The following is an 18,921-nucleotide window of genomic DNA, read 5'->3' on the forward strand; positions in this document are numbered from 1 at the left end:
CTCTAGGTCATATTTTGGGTCTGTTGAAGAGTAGCAGAGGCAAACACAATCACTAAACTTCCATTATTTCATTTCATGAGCACTAATAAAGTATGTAAATAAAGGATGTTGGAGATATTAAGTCCCACAGGCTTCAGTTACCAAGATAGCTTTAATCTTTTTTTAATCCGACGATTAAATCTGGGGTTTCCAAACCTTTTAGTTTGAGATTTACTAACAGACACACGTCACAGCATTTCATACTATCTGTCTATCATACTATTTAAATTTAGGGGAGAGTGCTCCTGCTTGGTCATTCTAAAACTGGAGGCAAGGCTTCCTTGAAAGAGTCATTTGATTCATGTTGGGATATTAAAACGTAGGAAAAGGTGACTCATCATATCTTCTTAGGTTGGTTTCACTTTAATGACTAATAGTTCAGATGGTAGTAACTAAGCACTGAAAACTTGCACCTACTTCCTGTGCAAACTTCTACAAGAGCCCTTAAGCTGTTCCTTTCTTTGTTGGTGGCCCCTGCAGCCTGAGTCATGTTCCCTTGTCAGCCCAGCTCCTCCTCCTCCTCCTCCTCTCCTAATCCCACACATCTCAAACCGCAGCTCAAGCCTGAATCCATCAGGAGGCTGTCAGCTGGTCTGTCTAATATGAGGTTAAACTTCTTAACTGTCCATATGGGAGCAAACAGGGGCATCTAATCTCAGCTGGCACCCTGGTACCAAATAGCACATTGCCTAACTGAAGGCCTAAACTGACACTGGATAAACAAAATCTGGTGTTTACTGTTTGAGATCAACAGCACAGAAACACATGGGTGTGAACTTGACATGTTAGCTACTGGATGCCTCTTTCTCTTCTTCAAATGTAGAGGCACAAGCTGTTTAAAATTATAAGTGTGTCGTAATAGGTAGGGATTACAAAAATAATAGAAAGGTAGTAAATCATATTCACCTTTGAAGGATGGAGATGCTAGAAAAACTGAAAGAGGAGTTTAAGTTGACATCAATAGTATGACTCAGCTGTAACCATGAAATAATATTACAAACCTATCATCTGCACGAGTGACTCACTTTTCACTCTGTTGCTGAGAAAACTCTTCTCCCACAAACATGAGTCATAAAGTGATGATGTACTGTCCCCTACAGGCCAGGTCATGTTTCTGCACCCAGTTACAAAACGTGACTCAACATTTTCTGCAGACCTTCACTGAGTCATCCATCAACGTGTAAACTACAGACAGCAGCCAACTGCACCGCTCTTCAATGAGGGAGTCAGAGTGACAAAACAAGCGCTACATTTATTTTATTTTTAAGACATAACAAAAAGAATATATTATGTACAATCATTTTTTTTTACACATTGACATTTGAATACGTTTCAGTTAATACGGCTCTTTTTCGGGCGAGAGGTGTCTGCTGCTGCTTTACGCTTAAGTGACGGGGTCTCTGGAGTTTGTTCGGCCGGAGCTTCAGACAGAAGGTACAGCTCGATAGGTGGAGTTGGCTCCTGGGGAAAGAGGTGCAGCTCACATTTAATCCTCTCAGATGAATCATTTCCTGTCGTAATACTTTGGATGTGGTCTTGTAAAATAGTGTTTTAGAAATACCTGAGACATGATTAACAACTTGAATATGTGAGATAAGATCAATCAATCTTTATTTATATAGCGCCAAATCAGAACAAATGTTATCTCAAGATGCTTTTACAAACATAGCAGGTCTAGACCAGGGGTCCCCAAACTTTTCAGCCTAGGTCCCCCAAAATAAAGGAGCCAGAGATTCGGGACCCACGCTGTTACTTTGGTTGGTTAAATATTGCTTACAGCCATGGGCAACTACTAATAAGCCAACCCAAAAACAGACATTAGAAACTGAAAGCCAAAATAACATCATTTTATTTCATAGTTATTTAAAAAAGGTTGAAAGCAGAATGCAAATAATGTTCATGTTTAGTCTGTAGCAGTGATAGGATATACAGATTCTGATTTGCATTCATATTAACCAATATCTTTATTTATTTTTATAGAATAATGGATAAAATATACAATTTTAGATATTCAGAAGGAAAAAAAAAAGCTTTTGAAAGAACCACTTTTTTGGATGGGATCTTGCGACCTCCCATCTGTGCCTGGCGACCCCCCAAGGGTTCCCAACCCCCACTTTGGGAACCAGTGGTCTAGACTGTACTCTATGTTATATTATTAACAAAGACCCAACATCAAGACAGGTTAAAACTCAGTCTGATCTCATCTTAATCCACCATGAGAAGAGCACTTTGCAGTATTTATCAAGTTTCAGCTGCAAGGACAAACTTCCTTTAACAGGCAGAAACCTCGAGCCGAACCAGACTCATGTTAGACAGACATCTGCCTTGATCATTTTGCAGCTTTGCTATAATTTAAATATACAAATTAAAAAATGTATTTCTTACATTTACTACTTATTCAACTAACCTGCATGAGATAGTCTGCGATGTACTCCGGCTTCATGCATGTGACTCCTTGAGAATTAGCCTCCGATATGTTGACTCTGAAGTCTCCGGGCTTCAGCCGACTGAAGTCTGCGAACAGGTGAGTGGCCTCTTTGTACAAGGACGGGGAGGGACTCGGCAAGACCTGGAAGGGTTACAATAAAGGTCAGAATCACAGCTTCAGGACGTTTACGTGATAAAAAGTATAAAAAAATACAAAGCTGTCCACTTCCCAGACCACTTTTGATTATATCCTTTGAAATATGTTTACCAGCTTTAAAACCCTGCCTGTTGCTTTTTTCTTTCAAACTTTGTTTCTGCAGTCAAGATTAAAAATGCTCAGGTCTTACTGGTTTTATAGCAGGGATGAATGCCCCTTTTAATCACAAAGTAGATGCTGAATATTTACTGAATGTGACTGATGTCAATGCATCATCTAAGCCAAACTGTTTATAATGCAATTTGTTTAAAAATCTAGGACGCTTCCTGCTTCGGTCGAATCCTTTCCTTGGAATAACAATGCAAAAAACGGACGTGGTTAACGTGTACCCGCCTTAAGGTGACTCTGCTCTAGATTGTACATATTTAAATATCAAGAGAGACACTCTTTAACTTATTGGATACAGGATCGTGGATAAAATTAATCTTTCTTTCGCCTCTTTTTTTATAGCATGCCTGAATGTCTCTTAAAATTTAAGGCCTAAGTATATATATGGTTGAAGTTTCCTGTCAGACCAGGGGGTTGGTGGGTTAGGGATATGTCTTTGGAGGCATGTCGTATATCAAAAGCATGCATCAATGGCCACAGTGTAATATTTTTCAACCTGATGGGGGACAGAGCAACAGACTATTATGACAGCTTTTGGATTTATATCAAAGCTACGTGTGAAAGGGCGTGTGCAGACATCTTTGCTGTTTCCTGCATGAAAATGATTCTCCTTCTTCAACCTTGGAATGTTTCCTGTCACATGTTGCCCTTCACGTGGAAATCTTATCAGGGGACAGGCAGAAAAAAAAAACTCTGGGTGAAGTTGGGGGGAAATTACAGCTGTTTGAGTTCACACACGTAGCCTATCACTGTTGGTTTCAGGACGTTTTGAGGAGTTTTGGGAATAAATAAAAACAGATTTTTATACAAATTTGATGTTCGTCCAATTTGAAAAGCACAAGAGCCGCCGGTACAGGACAAATACTGTAATGCTAGATTTAACACATTAAAAAACATGCAGCAACCTTAGCCCTGCCAGACTGCAGTAGCCGTCTGAATCCTGATTCTCTGCTCTGGTCGATATTCAGCATGACTGTCCATCCACTGAAGGCTCCCTGAGAAACAGAAGAAGTGACTTCCCTGTAACACTCAGGTAACAGAGTACAAACTGCATTTAGTTAGGACTGCTCTGTTAGCTGTGTGTGTATGTGGCTGTGTGTACCTCTTGCTCCGAGCGTCCCTGCAGGGCTTTTCTCCAGCGCATGGCAGCCAAAGCTAGTCTCCTCTGCTGGGAGGTGATGGAGGGCAACGCATCCAGAATGGAACTGCTGCCCCACTCGTACTCATCCTCCTGCAACACAAGCAAAGAGAGGGGTGTTGAATCTGTTTCAGCATTACAATAAAACTGACAACGATCACTGTAACAGTTTGATTAGAGCTGATGAATGTCCATGAAACTTAATGTTATTTCAGACACTTTAAGTTTTATAATAAAGCTTTTATTTGGGGAATTTATTCACATTTTTAATATTTTACCCTTAACTACTTTTATTGTGTTCTTATTGTTTTTTGTGAAGTATTTTGTTACTTCTATTGAGTGCTATAAATAAAATTATTATTATGATGAATATGATTTTGATTCTTCTTCTTTTCAGTTATTATCATTAATTATTATTATCATTATTGTAATGACAATACAATTTATGTATTTATAATTACTATTGCAACAAGGATAATAATAATAATGATGATTTTTTAAATTATTATTATTATACAAAATGCCCAGGCTGTAAGTCTTTTTTTAAAGACACTGTTTCATCCTATTCATGCTGCATTTGATTCTAAATTTGGCTTGGTTATTAATGAAGAGGTCAAGAATGCACACCGGTTTGAGTTCTCTTTTTGTTCCTTATTTGGGAAACTTTCAATTCTAAATAATAGATCATTGGATGAATCAATCATTTTTAAATTAACAACAGATTAGCAGTTGGCAGAAAACCAAACCTACAAAAATCTGAACATTTTCAGCTTCACTGTAAACCTGATTTTGAAAGAAAACATATGAAAACATGTATGCCAAAGACTTTTTTTAAATTAACCAAGTGCACACAAACCTTGAAAATCAAATTGGTCATCTGGGAAATTTAACACAGGAAAATATACAAAGCAAAGACATGTACCTGGTTGGAAAACTATTGCTGGCATCAAAGAAAGCTATAAAAAGAAAGTGTTGTAAGGAGAACCCCCCCACTCAGAGAAACTGGTTGGACATTGTGGAAAAACTACATGATATGGAGAACTTTACACACAATTTAAGACTTCAACAATCTGCCTGTCAAGGAAAATGAAAAAAGTGGACTGACTTTATAACCCATCAAAAAGTCTGAAGAGAATGGACTATTTTAAAGGAGGCTAACCTGACGTTTGTTAACTGACAGATAATGTGTTTTTTTTAATGTAACCTCATCAAGAAAAGCAAAGAGAAAAAAAGAAAAAAGAAAATCAAATTGGTCTGAAAAGAGACAAGACCTTTGCTAAATGGTTCATAGTAAACCTATTTTAATGTAACATAATATCATCACGAAGACTAAAGTGACCTTAGACAGTCTTCAGATTCTGACCTGGAAGAAGCGACCCACAGAGCGGCAGGCCTCCAGATACGAGCGATGCAAGATCCATTTTCCTGCCGCCATCGCTGCCAAGTACTTTTCATTACGCAGAGGAGTCCCGACGATGATGTGGGAGCAGCTGGGGTCAAACGACTGCTTGTCAAGAACCACACCACCTATGAAAATAAGCACAAGTAGAAAAGTGATGAAACAGAACTGCAGATAAGAAATTTTTTACTTGAATTGGAGTCATAGTTGTAAACAGAATCATTCTAAAAAGGTTAAAGCTATTACTCTGAATGTCTTTCTGCAAATGTAGCGCTGTGGTTCAATAATATATCATACAAGTCTGGTGGTATATATGAGAATGCTGCACGACATTAGTGCCTGTGGAAGCATCTGTGAGAGGAAATATTCCCAGACCCTGCAGGCACATCCTCCCTGTTAGTCATCAGGGATTAGCTTCCCTGACTCCAGGCTGTGATGTGCAGCGTGATGAAACACTTTTAAAGGACTAATTAGACTCACCGAGCTCTTCTATGAGGTGGCTGTAGTCTATGCGCTCCTGAGGGCTGAGGGAGGACAGCTGAAATCTGGGCGGCTGCTTCTCTTCCTCCTCCTGGGAGACAGAGGGAAACTTTTTAGAGACGACAGGGTGCTTATTACAGCTGATTTATTTCATATGATTTATCATGTAACAACACATGTGGATATCAATCTCCACCTGTGGCTCTGGAGCTACTGCGGGGTTGGCGAGTGGGAAAGCGATGCTGGGTGCTTCAGGAGTAAGGATGTCACTTTCACGCCTCTCTGTCGGAGGGGGGGGTCGAACTTTCCGGCCCATGTGCTGCTCGATGACGTCACAGGCAACTGGGAAAGGAAAAGAGACGACAGTCAGAGAGAAGTTGTTAAAACTTAACTTTGAGAGTCCTTCAAATTGATATTCAAATCATGAAATATCTCCCTGTGGAGGCTGAAAGTTGCAGTTTTGTCAGGTTTGTTGTTGAGTTTGCTTTGCACTGTCTCGTGTGTATTTATTGTTGATTTTTAAGGCCTTCCTGAGGACTGATGTTGCAAATTTATTTAGGCTATAAGTGCTGTAGTATGTGACAAATAAAAATCAATGTTAAATATTCAGTTTTTACTTGCTTCATCTGTCTCCTTATACAAATAAACATCAAAACAATAAATAAATACAGTTAGTCCCTCCTTTGTTGGCATGTTATAAACTAGTGATTTACTCACCACCATTATAACTCAGTTGCTGTGAGGAACTTAAAGTTTGTGTAGACTTTGGTGCCCTCGTGGACAAAGTGGTATCTCTCCTCTCTAAGCTGATTTTGGACAGTGTGCATGTGTAGGTAGTGTACCAGAGACTCTCACTCTGCTTCCTTTTAACATTTGAATGCATCAAAGTTTAAAAATTGTCTGGCTTGGCGACGTGCGGCTAATCACCTCATCGTCACCTTCCCTAAGGCAGCGGTTCCAGACTTAAAAACTAACTGTATTGAAATGATCAATCTTGTCGCTGATGGTTTTGTTTGCTTTTGTATGTCATTAAGAGACGTCAGTATTAACTGTAGTCTGTTTCATAGTTTGTTTGTTTGTTTATACAGACAGGTAATATAGAAACCAAAAAGGAAGTCAGTGTAGCATCACAAAATGACACATTGTTTCTTAAATCATGACTTTTAGGAAGAAAAATGTATGTTAAAATTAAGTTCTAATACTTTTAAATGCAAATATGACACTCTTTTATTTATGTTGGGAGAAATGTGTGAGAATATGTAATAAGAAATGGTCAAATGTATATAAAAATATCTGATTACACTCACCTTACTATTATTATTTGGTCATTTGATCCAAGATGAGTGGAGTAACGTTTTGTAATTTAATCTTCGTGTTTTTTATTTTTTGGAGGAATTATTATTATCATTATTATTTTATTACTATTGTTATTATTTATTTATTTATTATTATTATTATTAGACTTTTTTTTTATTATTATCATATTATTATCATATTATTATTATTATTATTATTATTGGATGAATGAGATGTCAACCACTTCCACATTCATCTTTTTGCTCTTCAAAATAAAGCGGTCACATGCAAGCGAGCTGATCTTGTTTTTGGATGAATATCAGTCAGTAGAGGTTTATTTTAAAACTAATCTCTATGCAGTAACTAGTGTTTTAATGTGACTTCATAAATCTCCACTATGTGAACACTTTGGTTACCACTGACACCATTCTTCAACTTATAAAGGTCTGACTGCGATCAGCTCCTGATCTCTCACCCATCTCCACCAGCTCAGAGTCTGTCATGGAGTCCCTGAATCGAGCCCCATTTTCCGCAGTGGGGGGAGGTGGAGGAGCGAGGGGCTCAGAGTGCTGCGAGGGACTGCCGGGCCACTGAAGATTATCAGCAAGCTTGGCCCTCTCCTCTCTGGCTGTGGGGTCATCCCAAACGATCTGCTCGCTCTGAGACGGCTCTGTGTTCATATCCATTGCTGCTTCTCTGGTGACCCTGAAGTCAGGATAGAATGTGGATTTAATTTGGACTAGAAGTGTGTGAACTCAACAATGCATGACTTTGAGTTTAACAGCAGTCCTAAAAGTGAAAACAGTCCACTTCTAAATGCTTACTGTTAGATTCTGAACATGGTTCCCTCACCTCAGAGCTTCGAGAGTTCGTCTGTTCCCAGTACGTGCAACCCGGCTCTCCTCAGGTGTGTGTGGGCCCGAGTCGGCCCCTCCTGATCCCATCCTGCTGAGTCTGACTGAGGTGCGGCGCCCTGTTGTTAGCTTGGTGGCTGACATGATCTCTTGGAGCTGTCGGTGCAGGTTCTCTCTCATCTCTACGGTCTCTGAAATACCTGAACACAAGAGACCATCCTGAAACTACGGAGGCCCTGAAGTTCCCCAAGGTCATAGTTTTCTATCTCCTGGGAACAAGTTACTGAATTATGTTGTTGGTAAAGTTATACCTTATCTGTTAGTTTCTCTGTATGAATCAACATGATCGTAAAATAAGTATCTATCAAGTACTTGAAGGAACTTTTGGGAGAATTAAATTAAATCTGGATATGACACTCACCAGTTTTATCTGCAGCATCCTGCGTGTCCTCCTGATCCACGCTCCCGTCACTTACTCTGCGTGAAGTCGTCGTGTCATCTGGGTTCACACTGGTTTCACACTGCAGGGCAGATTATTACACAGGATTAAATTGAGAAACAGGAACATAACTGACTCAGGAACTCGTGCTCTGGCATTAATGAGACACTTCTTAATCTGATAACATCAAATATTGATTCCACAGCAGTCAATGTCTCAGTGAATCCAGCACTAACAGACACAGCCACAGGAGTGACATGACACGTCGAGCCCCACCTTGTCCTCCTCTGCCTCAGCCATCTCTTTCACTTGTGTTCGTGTTAAAGGTGGAGACCTCTGCGAGCTGTTGGGCACCTGGCTGAGGTTGAGGCTCATCTTTGGGTTGTAGGTGAAAGGGTACAGAGACTCTGGAACACGTCTCTGCTCCTCAGCACACTGCAGGAAAACAACATGGGCAGACTGTTAGCACAAAAAACACACGTATAAGCACACATCAGTTTATCATCGCGAGGGGAAACACAACAGAAAGTCCCTACTGCCTGTAGAATTAGCATTTCAAAGCTCTTCATGATTAAATATTCTGCTTTTGTTGACGGGATAATTTCCCCAGGGGAAATGTGCAAGAGGCACAAAGCTGGAGACACCAAATTAGATCCTAAATTACATCAAGTGCTCTTTAATATGACTTCATGTTTCTCCTCAAAAACATGATTTCTTAACTAGCTAACATAACCAACATCCACTACATTTTGAACCTGATCTTTTTAGCTACCATGTAGTTACAATCATCACTGACAACAAGGTTCATCAGTGTTCATAATGATGTGCAAGTTTATGAAGACCCAGCCCCTGGCTCCCAGTTGCCTTTAGAATACAGTTTGAAATTCTTATCCCTACACGATCAGGCCCCAGATTACTTAGCTAAACTACTTCACCCTCACTAGCCGACCTGTTCCCTCAGATCTGAAACATTTACTATCAGTCCCACGCTCTCACTTCCAGGCTGTAGTCCCAAAGCTGTGGAATGACCTGCCCACATCATACACATGAACACAAACTTAAGTTGGGTAGTAACGATGGAAACACACCAGATCTCCAGGATGAACTAGATTAAAAGACGCAGTAAATACAATGTAGAGTAGAAATCTCTTGCCCTTCACACCTATGTGTTGCTCTGCAGAATCAGCTGCTGTTTTCAAAAAGCTTTTAAAAACACACCTCTTTAGACATTCAGGTTAATTATCTATACAACTTAAATTGCACTGTTTTATTGATCCTTTCTTACAGAAATCTGTGTCATTGCTTTCATTTCGATACCATCATGCTACTCAATTATTGTTATCTTTATTAAAAATGTATTATTATTTAACTAATATTGAATGATAATCTTTATATCATCATTATTCTATTATCACATCAAAATTATTTTATCTTTATTTTGATTATTATCATTTTTATTTAAATAATATCTTTATCATTATCAAATTACCATTGTTCATATCTAATTATTATTTAATTAATATTGTATTATTATCTTTATTATCATCATTACTCTATTATTATCATCATTATTTTATTATCTTTATTTTAATCATTATTGTATTATCATTATCTTATTATTATTAATATTATTATTATTATTAATATTATTATTATTATTTTATTATCATCATTATTTTATTCTACTCTAAACTCTCTGTATCTTTTGTCTGTGTAAAGCCCTTTTTGACATAAACTATTATTACTATCATTATTAAGTTAGAACCGACTTCACAACTAATTTGACCGAAATATTGACCGAGCCAACATCATATGTTTGGAAAACTGATTAAATCAATAAACAATAAAAAAATTGAAATAAAGTAAAATGCCAAAATGTTGGTTCCAGCTTTTTGCAAAAAGAAGAAAGGAATTTTCAGTTTATGCAGAAAAAACCTCCGTGTCAGGATTTAGAATAAGCGTGTGACCAAAAATAAACATTAAAAACAAATCATATTGGCTCTGGAAAATTATGATGACCTTTTTCCCCTAAATTCAGTTATTTTCTTAACCAAGCTATTGATGGAATTATTATCAAATAACAGACTGAGGAATTCATAAGAAAGACATTAATTTAAGCTCTAGTTGCACAAATAACTATTAATAACTGATCAATCAAGATTGTCTGTAAGGGTTAAATATTTCCTAAGAAGTTAAAAAACATGCTGAGGTGTGAAGTGGAGTTTGGTTTCTTCTTGTAAACATACAGCCTGCAGCCAGTGCTGAGAGACCACATGCAGCCCTCTCTCCTTCACTCCTCTGTATTCCCGGGTGTTGTCCCCCACTCGGCCTTGGTAGATGTAATGTGTCACTGTGTCGTCACAAGCCCACCTTTAAACAAGAGGAACAGTTTGAGAATTTTTATCCATATCAGAAATACATGTATATTTTCATATACATATGGACATGTCTGGATCCAACATTATAAAAAGCGTTCCCTGAATACCTGAAGTCAGCTCCGAGAGAGGCAGCCACAGCATTGAGTTCCCCCTGCATTTTGCTCAGCTTCTTTCCCACACAGATCACAACACCAGCCAGGGGGGCGGCTTCTTTTTCCACGACCTTTCAAACAAAGCGATCAATCAACTCAAAGCAGCAGACAGCGTAATCACAGAGTGCACACGTCGTCCTTTTGTCTGTTAGTTTACCTCCTTCTCGATGGTCTTGCTAAGTTGGGGGCTGGCAGATGCAGCTTGCATATCGGTGACATTATTTCTGCTGCTATTGGCCAGAGCGCCCTTGAGGTTCCTGTTGATGACATCGGTGAGAGGGGTCCCTGCCCTCTCACCTGGTTTGGATCTCCCCCCTGGAGTCTCCAACTCTCCTAGTGCATCCTTAACAGAGAAACGGTGCATTTACAAAATGATTTCAATGCAAACAGGCCTATGACTCAAGTAAAAAAACTGCAACTCAAGCATTAAACTCTGCTGCTGCTCACTGGGTCCCTACCTTCACATTGAAAGTGGACCTGAAGAGCTGGTCTCTGCTGAGGAAGCGAGAGGGGGTGACCAGCTGCAGAGAGGCTTCTTTCTGCAGAGGGTTCTTTCTGCCGCCCTCCTGGATTTGTTTTGGGGTGCTGACATCTTCTTTGGGCTTCCTCTCGTCCAACATGGATCTGAACACTTTGCACTGAAAGCGACCCACATCCAGTGGAGTCACAGCCTTACCACTCTGGAAACCCAGCAGAGGGATCTCTGGAGATGGACGTGCAGGAGGAGGCATCGCTAACTTCTGGGAACCACCAATGAAACTCTCCTCCTCCCTCTCTGCAGAAGAAGAAAATATTGTCTTTGTTAAAGCACAAGAAAGTTACACTAAAACATGCATTTACAGTCACATAAAGTCTGCAATCAAGACTTTTCTAACCTGGTGAGGGAGGCAGGTCTACTAGAAAACGCCCCTCCTCTGCCCTCTGGCCGATCCGAGCAGATTCCAGGATCCAGTGCATGGTGACAGCAGGGAGCCCCCATTTCTTTGCAGCCTGGTACTTTGTGCCTTCAGGGCTCTGCAGCACCAGGTGAGAGCTGGCCAGCATGCCTTTCTTCTGGTTAGCCAGGCGCACAAAATAATCCTGCACACTGCGGGGGGAGAGAAGAAAGAGTGGAATGTAAGAGGATGGATGTAGTTCACGTTGGAAATGCAGGACATGTGAGGGGAAAAGGTCTGCAGGGGGGAAACTTAACTTACTATGCAAAAGTAAAACCAAAGAGGCTACTACAGGTAGAAATGTTAGCTTGCCTGAGCCTCTTGTAGATTAAATTTGTTACACTACGTTGCCTAAAAGTAAAACAGCATGTGGAATCATACAGCAGTGTAACCGTACTTTGCTCCGAGGTGCTTGGCCAGCTCCACCAGAGACTCCCTCTCTGCTCCGGTGAACTGGCTGACGGAGAGAACGCAATCTTTGAGAGGGAAGCGTCCGTCCATCACAGGAACAGGAGTGAACAGAGGGTTGGAGGAGAGCGGCAGAACACACTCCTTCTCCACACACATGGCCTGAAAAACAAACAAACAGTGACACATATTTCTATCAGGGACAAACCAACAAAGAAGATGCATTGTACGGCAAAAAACCTACTATAGGTCAGTTACATTAAATTGAAGGTATATTTTTTTCAACAACAGTTATTTATCAATCAGTTAATATCTCCTGTTTTTCAAAACTGAGTCTCTTACTTAAAAATATCATATTAACAGGTTTTAAACAGATTTTATTTTCATTAAAGAGCAAGTCACAACTTTTAAAATGCTTTGTTTGATAATTCGATCTGACCTAAGGATTAAACATCGGAAAAACTAGCTTTATATCTCAAGCAGTGTAATGAGTTAATTAATCTATAGATGAAAATTGTGGCTTTGCCTCATAAATGAGAAAAGCAACACAACTCTTTCATTCATTTTTTATTCTTATTCTTATTTTTGACTTTTTAAATATTATCTTATGTATTTTATTTTACTTTTACTATTACAACTTTTTTCTCTTCTCTATATATTCATTTATTTTCTTTTTTAAAATAGTGTAATTGTTTTTTAATTAATTAATTTATTCACTTTTGTACTTAATTATTTTTGTTTTAAAGTAATTTGGCATATATGTCTGGGAATTGCATGGCTTTTATATTATACACGTTATTTTGTTATATTGTATAATCTGTTTAAGCACTCTTTGCACTATTTCATGGACGATGTTTAATGCCTTAATGTTCCTTTTCTCTCCTTTCATTGTTTTTACTCCCTGATATATTGATTTTGTTTATTAATTTATGTTTTCTCTAAAATAAAAACATCACATGCCCAAATTGTTTAAGTTGATCTTCTCTACATAATGTGTAAAATATCAAATCAACAGAGCTTTCAAAAAAGAAAAAGGGAACTCGTTCCAAAACGTGAATGACGTGAAAAAAGTGTTCATCTTCATCTACACAGCAGTTACAGAATTGCAGTTTGACTTTGATCTTACCAGCCAGGTATCAGTGACCACCTCGTCCACTGTGGCCTCCACTGAGCAGCCCAGCAGAGGGACCACTGCATAGTCCGCCACAATACGAGTACGGCCCACCAGAACCCTCCCTCCGTTTTCTGTCACCAGCACAGAAAGCTGAGCCTCAGCGTCAGCTCCGAATCCCACAAGAAGAAAAGACCTCCCGAAAAACAGGCCCGCTTCACTGGCCTCCTGCAGGGTGGATTCAGGCTCTGCTCCTCTGGTCTGGTTTGCTGGCCAGGGTTCAGACTGAGGCTCTGCAGCTGTGCTGCTCCTACGGTCGTCCTCAGCTGGAGGGTGCATGTCAACTGAAGTGTGTGAGAAAAATCAGATGAGCTGCGATAAATAAAACTACATCTTGTAAAAGGCCTCAGATTATTCTCAGCTGCAGATACTTGCCAACTGTAGGGTCATCATCCATGTACTGTGAGAGCAGATCTTCATCTGTCTTCCTCTGCCGGGGAGTGCTGGGACTGGCCACAGGGGGGGCAGCTGAGAGGCGGGAGGAGGAAGTGTGGCGGGCAGGGACAGACACAGCAGGAGGGAGGCAGTCAGGGTGAAGGTAACCTTCTTCATGGAGCAGACTCCCTTTGTTGAAACTGTCCAGCAGCCACTGCACTGTTACTATATGAGGTCTGTGGAGGTACATACAGGAACACAAACTTAAGGTGGGTAGTAACGATGGAAACACACCAGATCTCCAGGATGAACTAGATTAAAAGATGCAGTAAATACAATGTACAGTAGAAATCTCTTGCCCTTCACACCTATGTGTTGCTTTGGACAGAAAGTTCTTGAGGTCCTGGTCCACCTCTCCCATGACCACATGTGTGAGTTCCTCACTGGGCTGGTTGAAGCGAAGACCTCCTGCTGCGTTCACAAGACGCCGCAGCTTCTCCAGCTTCTTTCCCGGCAGGCCGCAAAGATACAACTGCACAGAAACAAATAAACGTGTGACATAGAGCACTGGTTTCTGAATCAAGGGACTGCTGTTAGAATAAAAAAACTAACACCCTTCTCTGTACCTTACAGCCATCCAGTATATCGTCAGCTGGGCAGCGGGTGAGGTCCAGGTTGTCTATGGGGTCTGGAGCTTCCAGGCGGCTGATGGTGCCGTTTGTAAGGGCTGTGTCATTTATTGTCATGCTGGCATTGACGGAGATATGACTCAAGCCCAGCAGAGAGGGCCCATCTGGGGTTGAAAAACAGGATTCACTATTACAATTAACTGCCTTTGAACTTTAAAGGGATATTTCAGTTTTTTTTTAAGTGGGGTCGTATGAGTTACATTACACTAGTGCGCCTGCTAGCCACAATGAGTGCTGGTGAGCTCTTCCCCTTTAACCAGAAAGTTCCCAGATGACCGGCAGGCAAGCTAGGCTACAATTCTCTGCAGACGGGGACATCTCTTTTGTGTAATTTCGCTAAAGTTAAAAAATATGGTCCAGGCACTCCTCATAGTGCAATTGCATGCACTACTAGAAAAATTTGCAGCTCTTGACTTTGCCGCCAGAAACAACCTTCTTTTGGCACTATTTTCAGACGCACCTCGCAGACTGGTGTTCTTCCGCTGCACTCACTGTGGCTAGCAGGAGCACTAGTGTAATGTGACTCATAGGACCCCACTTCAAAAAAACTGAAATATCCCTTTAACAAACAGTCAACAGACTTACAATCAGAAACTGTTCACACATAAATTGATGCATGCTTCACCTTCATTAACAGAATGACAGAGTCACATTTTAAATACAGAGAACAAGAAACAATAACCAGTCTCTGCCTCACCCTCTTTCTTGCTTGTTCCTGTCGGTGTTGAGGTATGCGGTCTTGTCGTCGTTGCTGTGTTGCGGTTCACAGTGTATCGGCTCTCATCCTGACAAAATCCCTTCTCTATGCTGTCGAACAGCCAGTGCAATGAAACGCAATACACATTCCACTTTCGTGCACACTCGTACTTCTGACCTGCAACCGAATAGAAGCACAAATCAGTCCTTTTCTTTATTTTATTTTTTTTAAATGTGGCCCATGTGCTGAAATGTCTGGTGACTTGCCTGTTGGTTCACTGACAATGAGGTGTGTGCACTCATTCATTTTGAGCTGACCAGTGTAGTTGCCTCCATGCTCCTCACACAGGCGCTGCACTTCTTTACGCTCCGTGCTGGAGAGTCCGGTCACACAAACAGTGCAGCCACGCAGCACAGGGCACAGGTAGTCATCTGTGGGCAGATCTGAGTACCTGAAAAGACTGAGAGAGGCAGAAATGGAAGTACTTATAATCAGTATCATGTAAAATGGGGTTGGAGTTACTATTCAGCTCCATGTGCTTCTCTGAAATGAGTTAACCTGTAGATACCTGTCTTGTGATTTCTCCCAGCAGGTTTTGACCCAAGTGGGCAGCAGGATTGGTTTACCCAAGCTGGCAGCTACCAGGTATTTTTTGCTGCCAACTTCTCCTGCTATCAGGTGTGTGACAGATACATTAAGGTCAAGATAGACCCGTCCACCCATGAGCTGCACCAGATCCATCACCTCTGTCTGTGGATAGAGAGAGGAGGAGGAGGAGGCATTCAGAACAGAAAACACTGTGTTGCTATTTTCTCAACTCAAAACCCCTTATCTGTTAGGAAAACATCTATGTGGTCAGAAGTGCATGCTGTCATGACAGGAATTTTGCATACTGTTTTTCCCATCCCCCCTTCTGTTTGCATTTTGGGCTATAAGCCCCAGACTAAAACTAGCCCTGCTGTCACACGCCTGTGAGCCCTTGGTTGCCTTTTGGTTAAAAGACTGATTCTTCTTAACTGGAAGGAGCGAAAGCCAGCATGCTTCATGAAGGCTCATGGCTAGAAGACTACCTTGACCTGCTAAATATGGAGAGAGCTGCTGGTCTCTTAAAAGACTTTGACCAAGGTCTGAGTGGGCTCTCGGACATTGTCAGGAGAGGTCTGGGTTAAGAGCTTTGTACTGTAACTATGTGTGATCATGGTGCTCTGCAAGGTGACTCTTCCTTATTGTTATTTACCTGCTGCTGTTATAACTGCTATTCAGCCTCCTAGATGTTTTGTTGTGTACCAGAACTCACCCATCATGATTTGGTTATGAATTATCATGTACCCCCCACCAGTGTCATGTCCAGTGTTGTGGTGTCTCCAATTATATTGTATTTTTTCTTTTCTATGTCTGTTTATGTCTTATGTCTCTGTGTACTTGCACTTTTGAAAAATAAAAATAATAAAAATAAAAATAAAAAGGAAAGCATCTGCGCATCAGTAGGGACAATGTTATGCTCACATTGAAGCATTCATTTGATTATACACTGCCATTTCATAGCAATGATAACATTATTTTTAAAAAGGGCTTTCTAATATGAAGTAAGCAAAGAAAATATTATTATTTTGATGTATTCTATTTTACATTTTCTTAATTGTATTTTTGTTTCAGGCCTAAAGTCTTAGTCCTCCCCTTGCTGATCGGTTTACCATCTTTAGATTATAGTTATTCATCTGTGAAGTAGCCTGTCAGCCATTCGTAAACTGAAAGGACTCTGTCGCCCCCCGTCTCCTCCTGCTGCTGTAACAAAGCATGATCCAATCCATCCTCCTGTACTGTTCCACCTGCATCTACAACATGTTATCTGTTAAAAACTAGGGATAGACCGATAATCTGCACTTTTTGTTAGAATTTTAAAACAAAGATGTCTATAGTCTAAGATAAAAAAAATCCTTTAACATGTTGCAAATCTGAAAAGCTGTTTAATAGAAATATGCTTAAAGGCATTTAAACAAAGTTAAGTGTTGTAGTTTGTATTATTTGAAATTTTGACGCCAATATTTCCCCTTTTACTTCGAGTGAATATCGGCTCCAAATATTGGTTATCGGCCTCCTTGACTACTAATAATTGGTATGGGCCCTGAAAAAAACATATTGGTCTATCTCTATTAAAAACAAGGCCAAACTCACATGCATAACCACCACAGCTTCTAAAATAATCACTCTCCCCACACCAAACCTCACAGACTTAAACAACAGCGCCATCAGATGCATCGCAACCTCAATAGAACAGGACATCACACATCCACTAAACACCCACTTAATCCCACTACCCTCAGGGCGCAGGTACCCTCTACAGGGTAACAAGGTGTAGAGGGGCTCGCCTTGGCAAGAGCCTGATCCCTGCTGTTATAGGGACCCTAAACTGTTTGAGTGTTGATGCCTCTGTGGATAGTTTGTTGAGTTGAGCAATGTATGTTTTTTCCTGATTGTCTTTGTCTATGTCTGTGGAAACGCAGAGGGGGCTGTGAAAAAGAATTTCCCCAAGAAGACAATTAAGTCTAAAGTCTAAAGTCTAAAGTCTAAGTCTAGTCTGCAAAGTATCAGAGATAGTGAACCAACCCGTGTTGCTTTATCCAGACTTGTGCAGGATATTGTGATGTTCGCCATGGCCATGTTATAGACAGGATTCTCTGCTTTGGGGACACATTGCTGCTGCTGCAGACAGTGCAGTACCACCAGTGGACTCACCACTCGACAGCCAAGCTAATCAAAAAGTTACACAAGAAAAAAACAACAACATGTGAGACAGTGGAATGTATCCTAATGGTAAGGTTGTCAGGATGTAATAATGACTGAGTAAGACCTTTTTACAGTGCAGAAAGCCCGGGGTGGAAAAGCTGCTGAAGACAAACAGAGATCTGTCATTCTTGTCCATTTGTAAAACAGCATCCTCATCTATAGTTTTTAAGTACTTCTCAGACTGCAGCTCTGAAATAGCCTGCGTAAACACAAGAGAAATATCATCAGGCACAAACAAAATGACATTAGAAATACTGTAATCATCATCAGACAAACAACAGAGCTTACCTCGTATGCCTTAGCAGCAAACTCAGATTTTTTCCCTTTGCTTTCCACAAACTTCACAATGAAGCCTCCTTGATCTGCTTTGGACATCTTCAGCCTGCGACAGAACCAGAGACAGATTTCATGTTAAGGTTTGTTACAACGTCATTAGCTAATCTCTGCAGTTGTCTCTGTGTTTCAGCAAGTCATGGCAAACTGGCAACAACATGCTACACTGATATCAGGCTACAACTACATTTAAAACAATACATAGCTTACAGTTTGCTGACCAACCTGGTAGCTCCTCGTTAGAGTCAGAAAAATACAGATGGGCAGTCTCATTGACAGCAACCGATGTGATCTCTAACTTGTCATCTGGTCGTGGTTTATCTATTTGACGCTGCTGTCAGTTTCAGGCAGAGCTTTGTTTACTCAAGTCACCGGTTAGCTAACATTCAAAGAAGCATATTATATATAATTAAAAAGGTACGAAGGGCAGAAGTGCTCATATAATTAAATATGGAAGTTACGAGACACTATAGCAGTTCATAACTGAATGTGAAAACAGGTTAAAACAGGGATAATAGCTCTGAGAAATTCAAGTATTAGCTTTGTTAGTGTTATTCGCGCCAACGACGTAACTTCCGGTGTTCCTGCTAATTCGTCCG

At 40.4% G+C, this 18,921-nt stretch overlaps 1 protein-coding gene across 2 annotated transcripts; it reads right to left on the minus strand.

Moving 5' to 3' along the window:
- Positions 1-1,271: 1,271 nt before the first annotated feature.
- Positions 1,272-18,921, minus strand: topbp1 (DNA topoisomerase II binding protein 1). Of its 2 annotated transcripts, none has more exons than XM_034706144.1 (28): positions 18,548-18,921; positions 18,278-18,371; positions 18,054-18,188; positions 17,810-17,953; positions 15,771-15,952; positions 15,469-15,662; positions 15,203-15,379; positions 14,443-14,609; positions 14,185-14,348; positions 13,817-14,052; positions 13,397-13,725; positions 12,260-12,432; positions 11,803-12,014; positions 11,386-11,702; positions 11,085-11,270; positions 10,883-10,998; positions 10,644-10,767; positions 8,674-8,832; positions 8,380-8,479; positions 7,957-8,158; positions 7,580-7,809; positions 6,005-6,150; positions 5,809-5,899; positions 5,293-5,456; positions 3,894-4,022; positions 3,697-3,786; positions 2,447-2,608; positions 1,272-1,500 (listed from the first exon to the last, which is right to left on the minus strand). In XM_034706144.1, exons 2-28 carry the CDS (start codon positions 18,362-18,364, stop codon positions 1,372-1,374), a joined length of 4,545 nt encoding a protein of 1,514 aa, XP_034562035.1. In that variant the 5' UTR covers positions 18,365-18,371; positions 18,548-18,921; the 3' UTR covers positions 1,272-1,371. The 2 variants fall into 2 exon arrangements, with proteins under 2 accessions (XP_034562035.1, XP_034562036.1); XM_034706145.1 differs by having other exon boundaries at positions 18,533-18,911.

This window comes from Notolabrus celidotus, chromosome 17 (genome assembly GCF_009762535.1).
Source record: "Notolabrus celidotus isolate fNotCel1 chromosome 17, fNotCel1.pri, whole genome shotgun sequence".
Classification (NCBI taxonomy): domain Eukaryota; kingdom Metazoa; phylum Chordata; class Actinopteri; order Labriformes; family Labridae; genus Notolabrus; species Notolabrus celidotus.

Excerpts from the sequence above, each read along its gene's own strand:
- topbp1 (XM_034706144.1), bottom strand. The coding sequence starts at position 18,364 with ATGTCCAAAGCAGATCAAGGAGGCTTCATTGTGAAGTTTGTGGAAAGC. Across the intron at positions 8,159-8,379 it reads GGATGCTGCAGATAAAACTG|GTATTTCAGAGACCGTAGAG; the intron begins GTGAGTGTCATA and ends TCTTGTGTTCAG. Across the intron at positions 4,023-5,292 it reads CTGTGGGTCGCTTCTTCCAG|GAGGATGAGTACGAGTGGGG; the intron begins GTCAGAATCTGA and ends CTTGTGTTGCAG.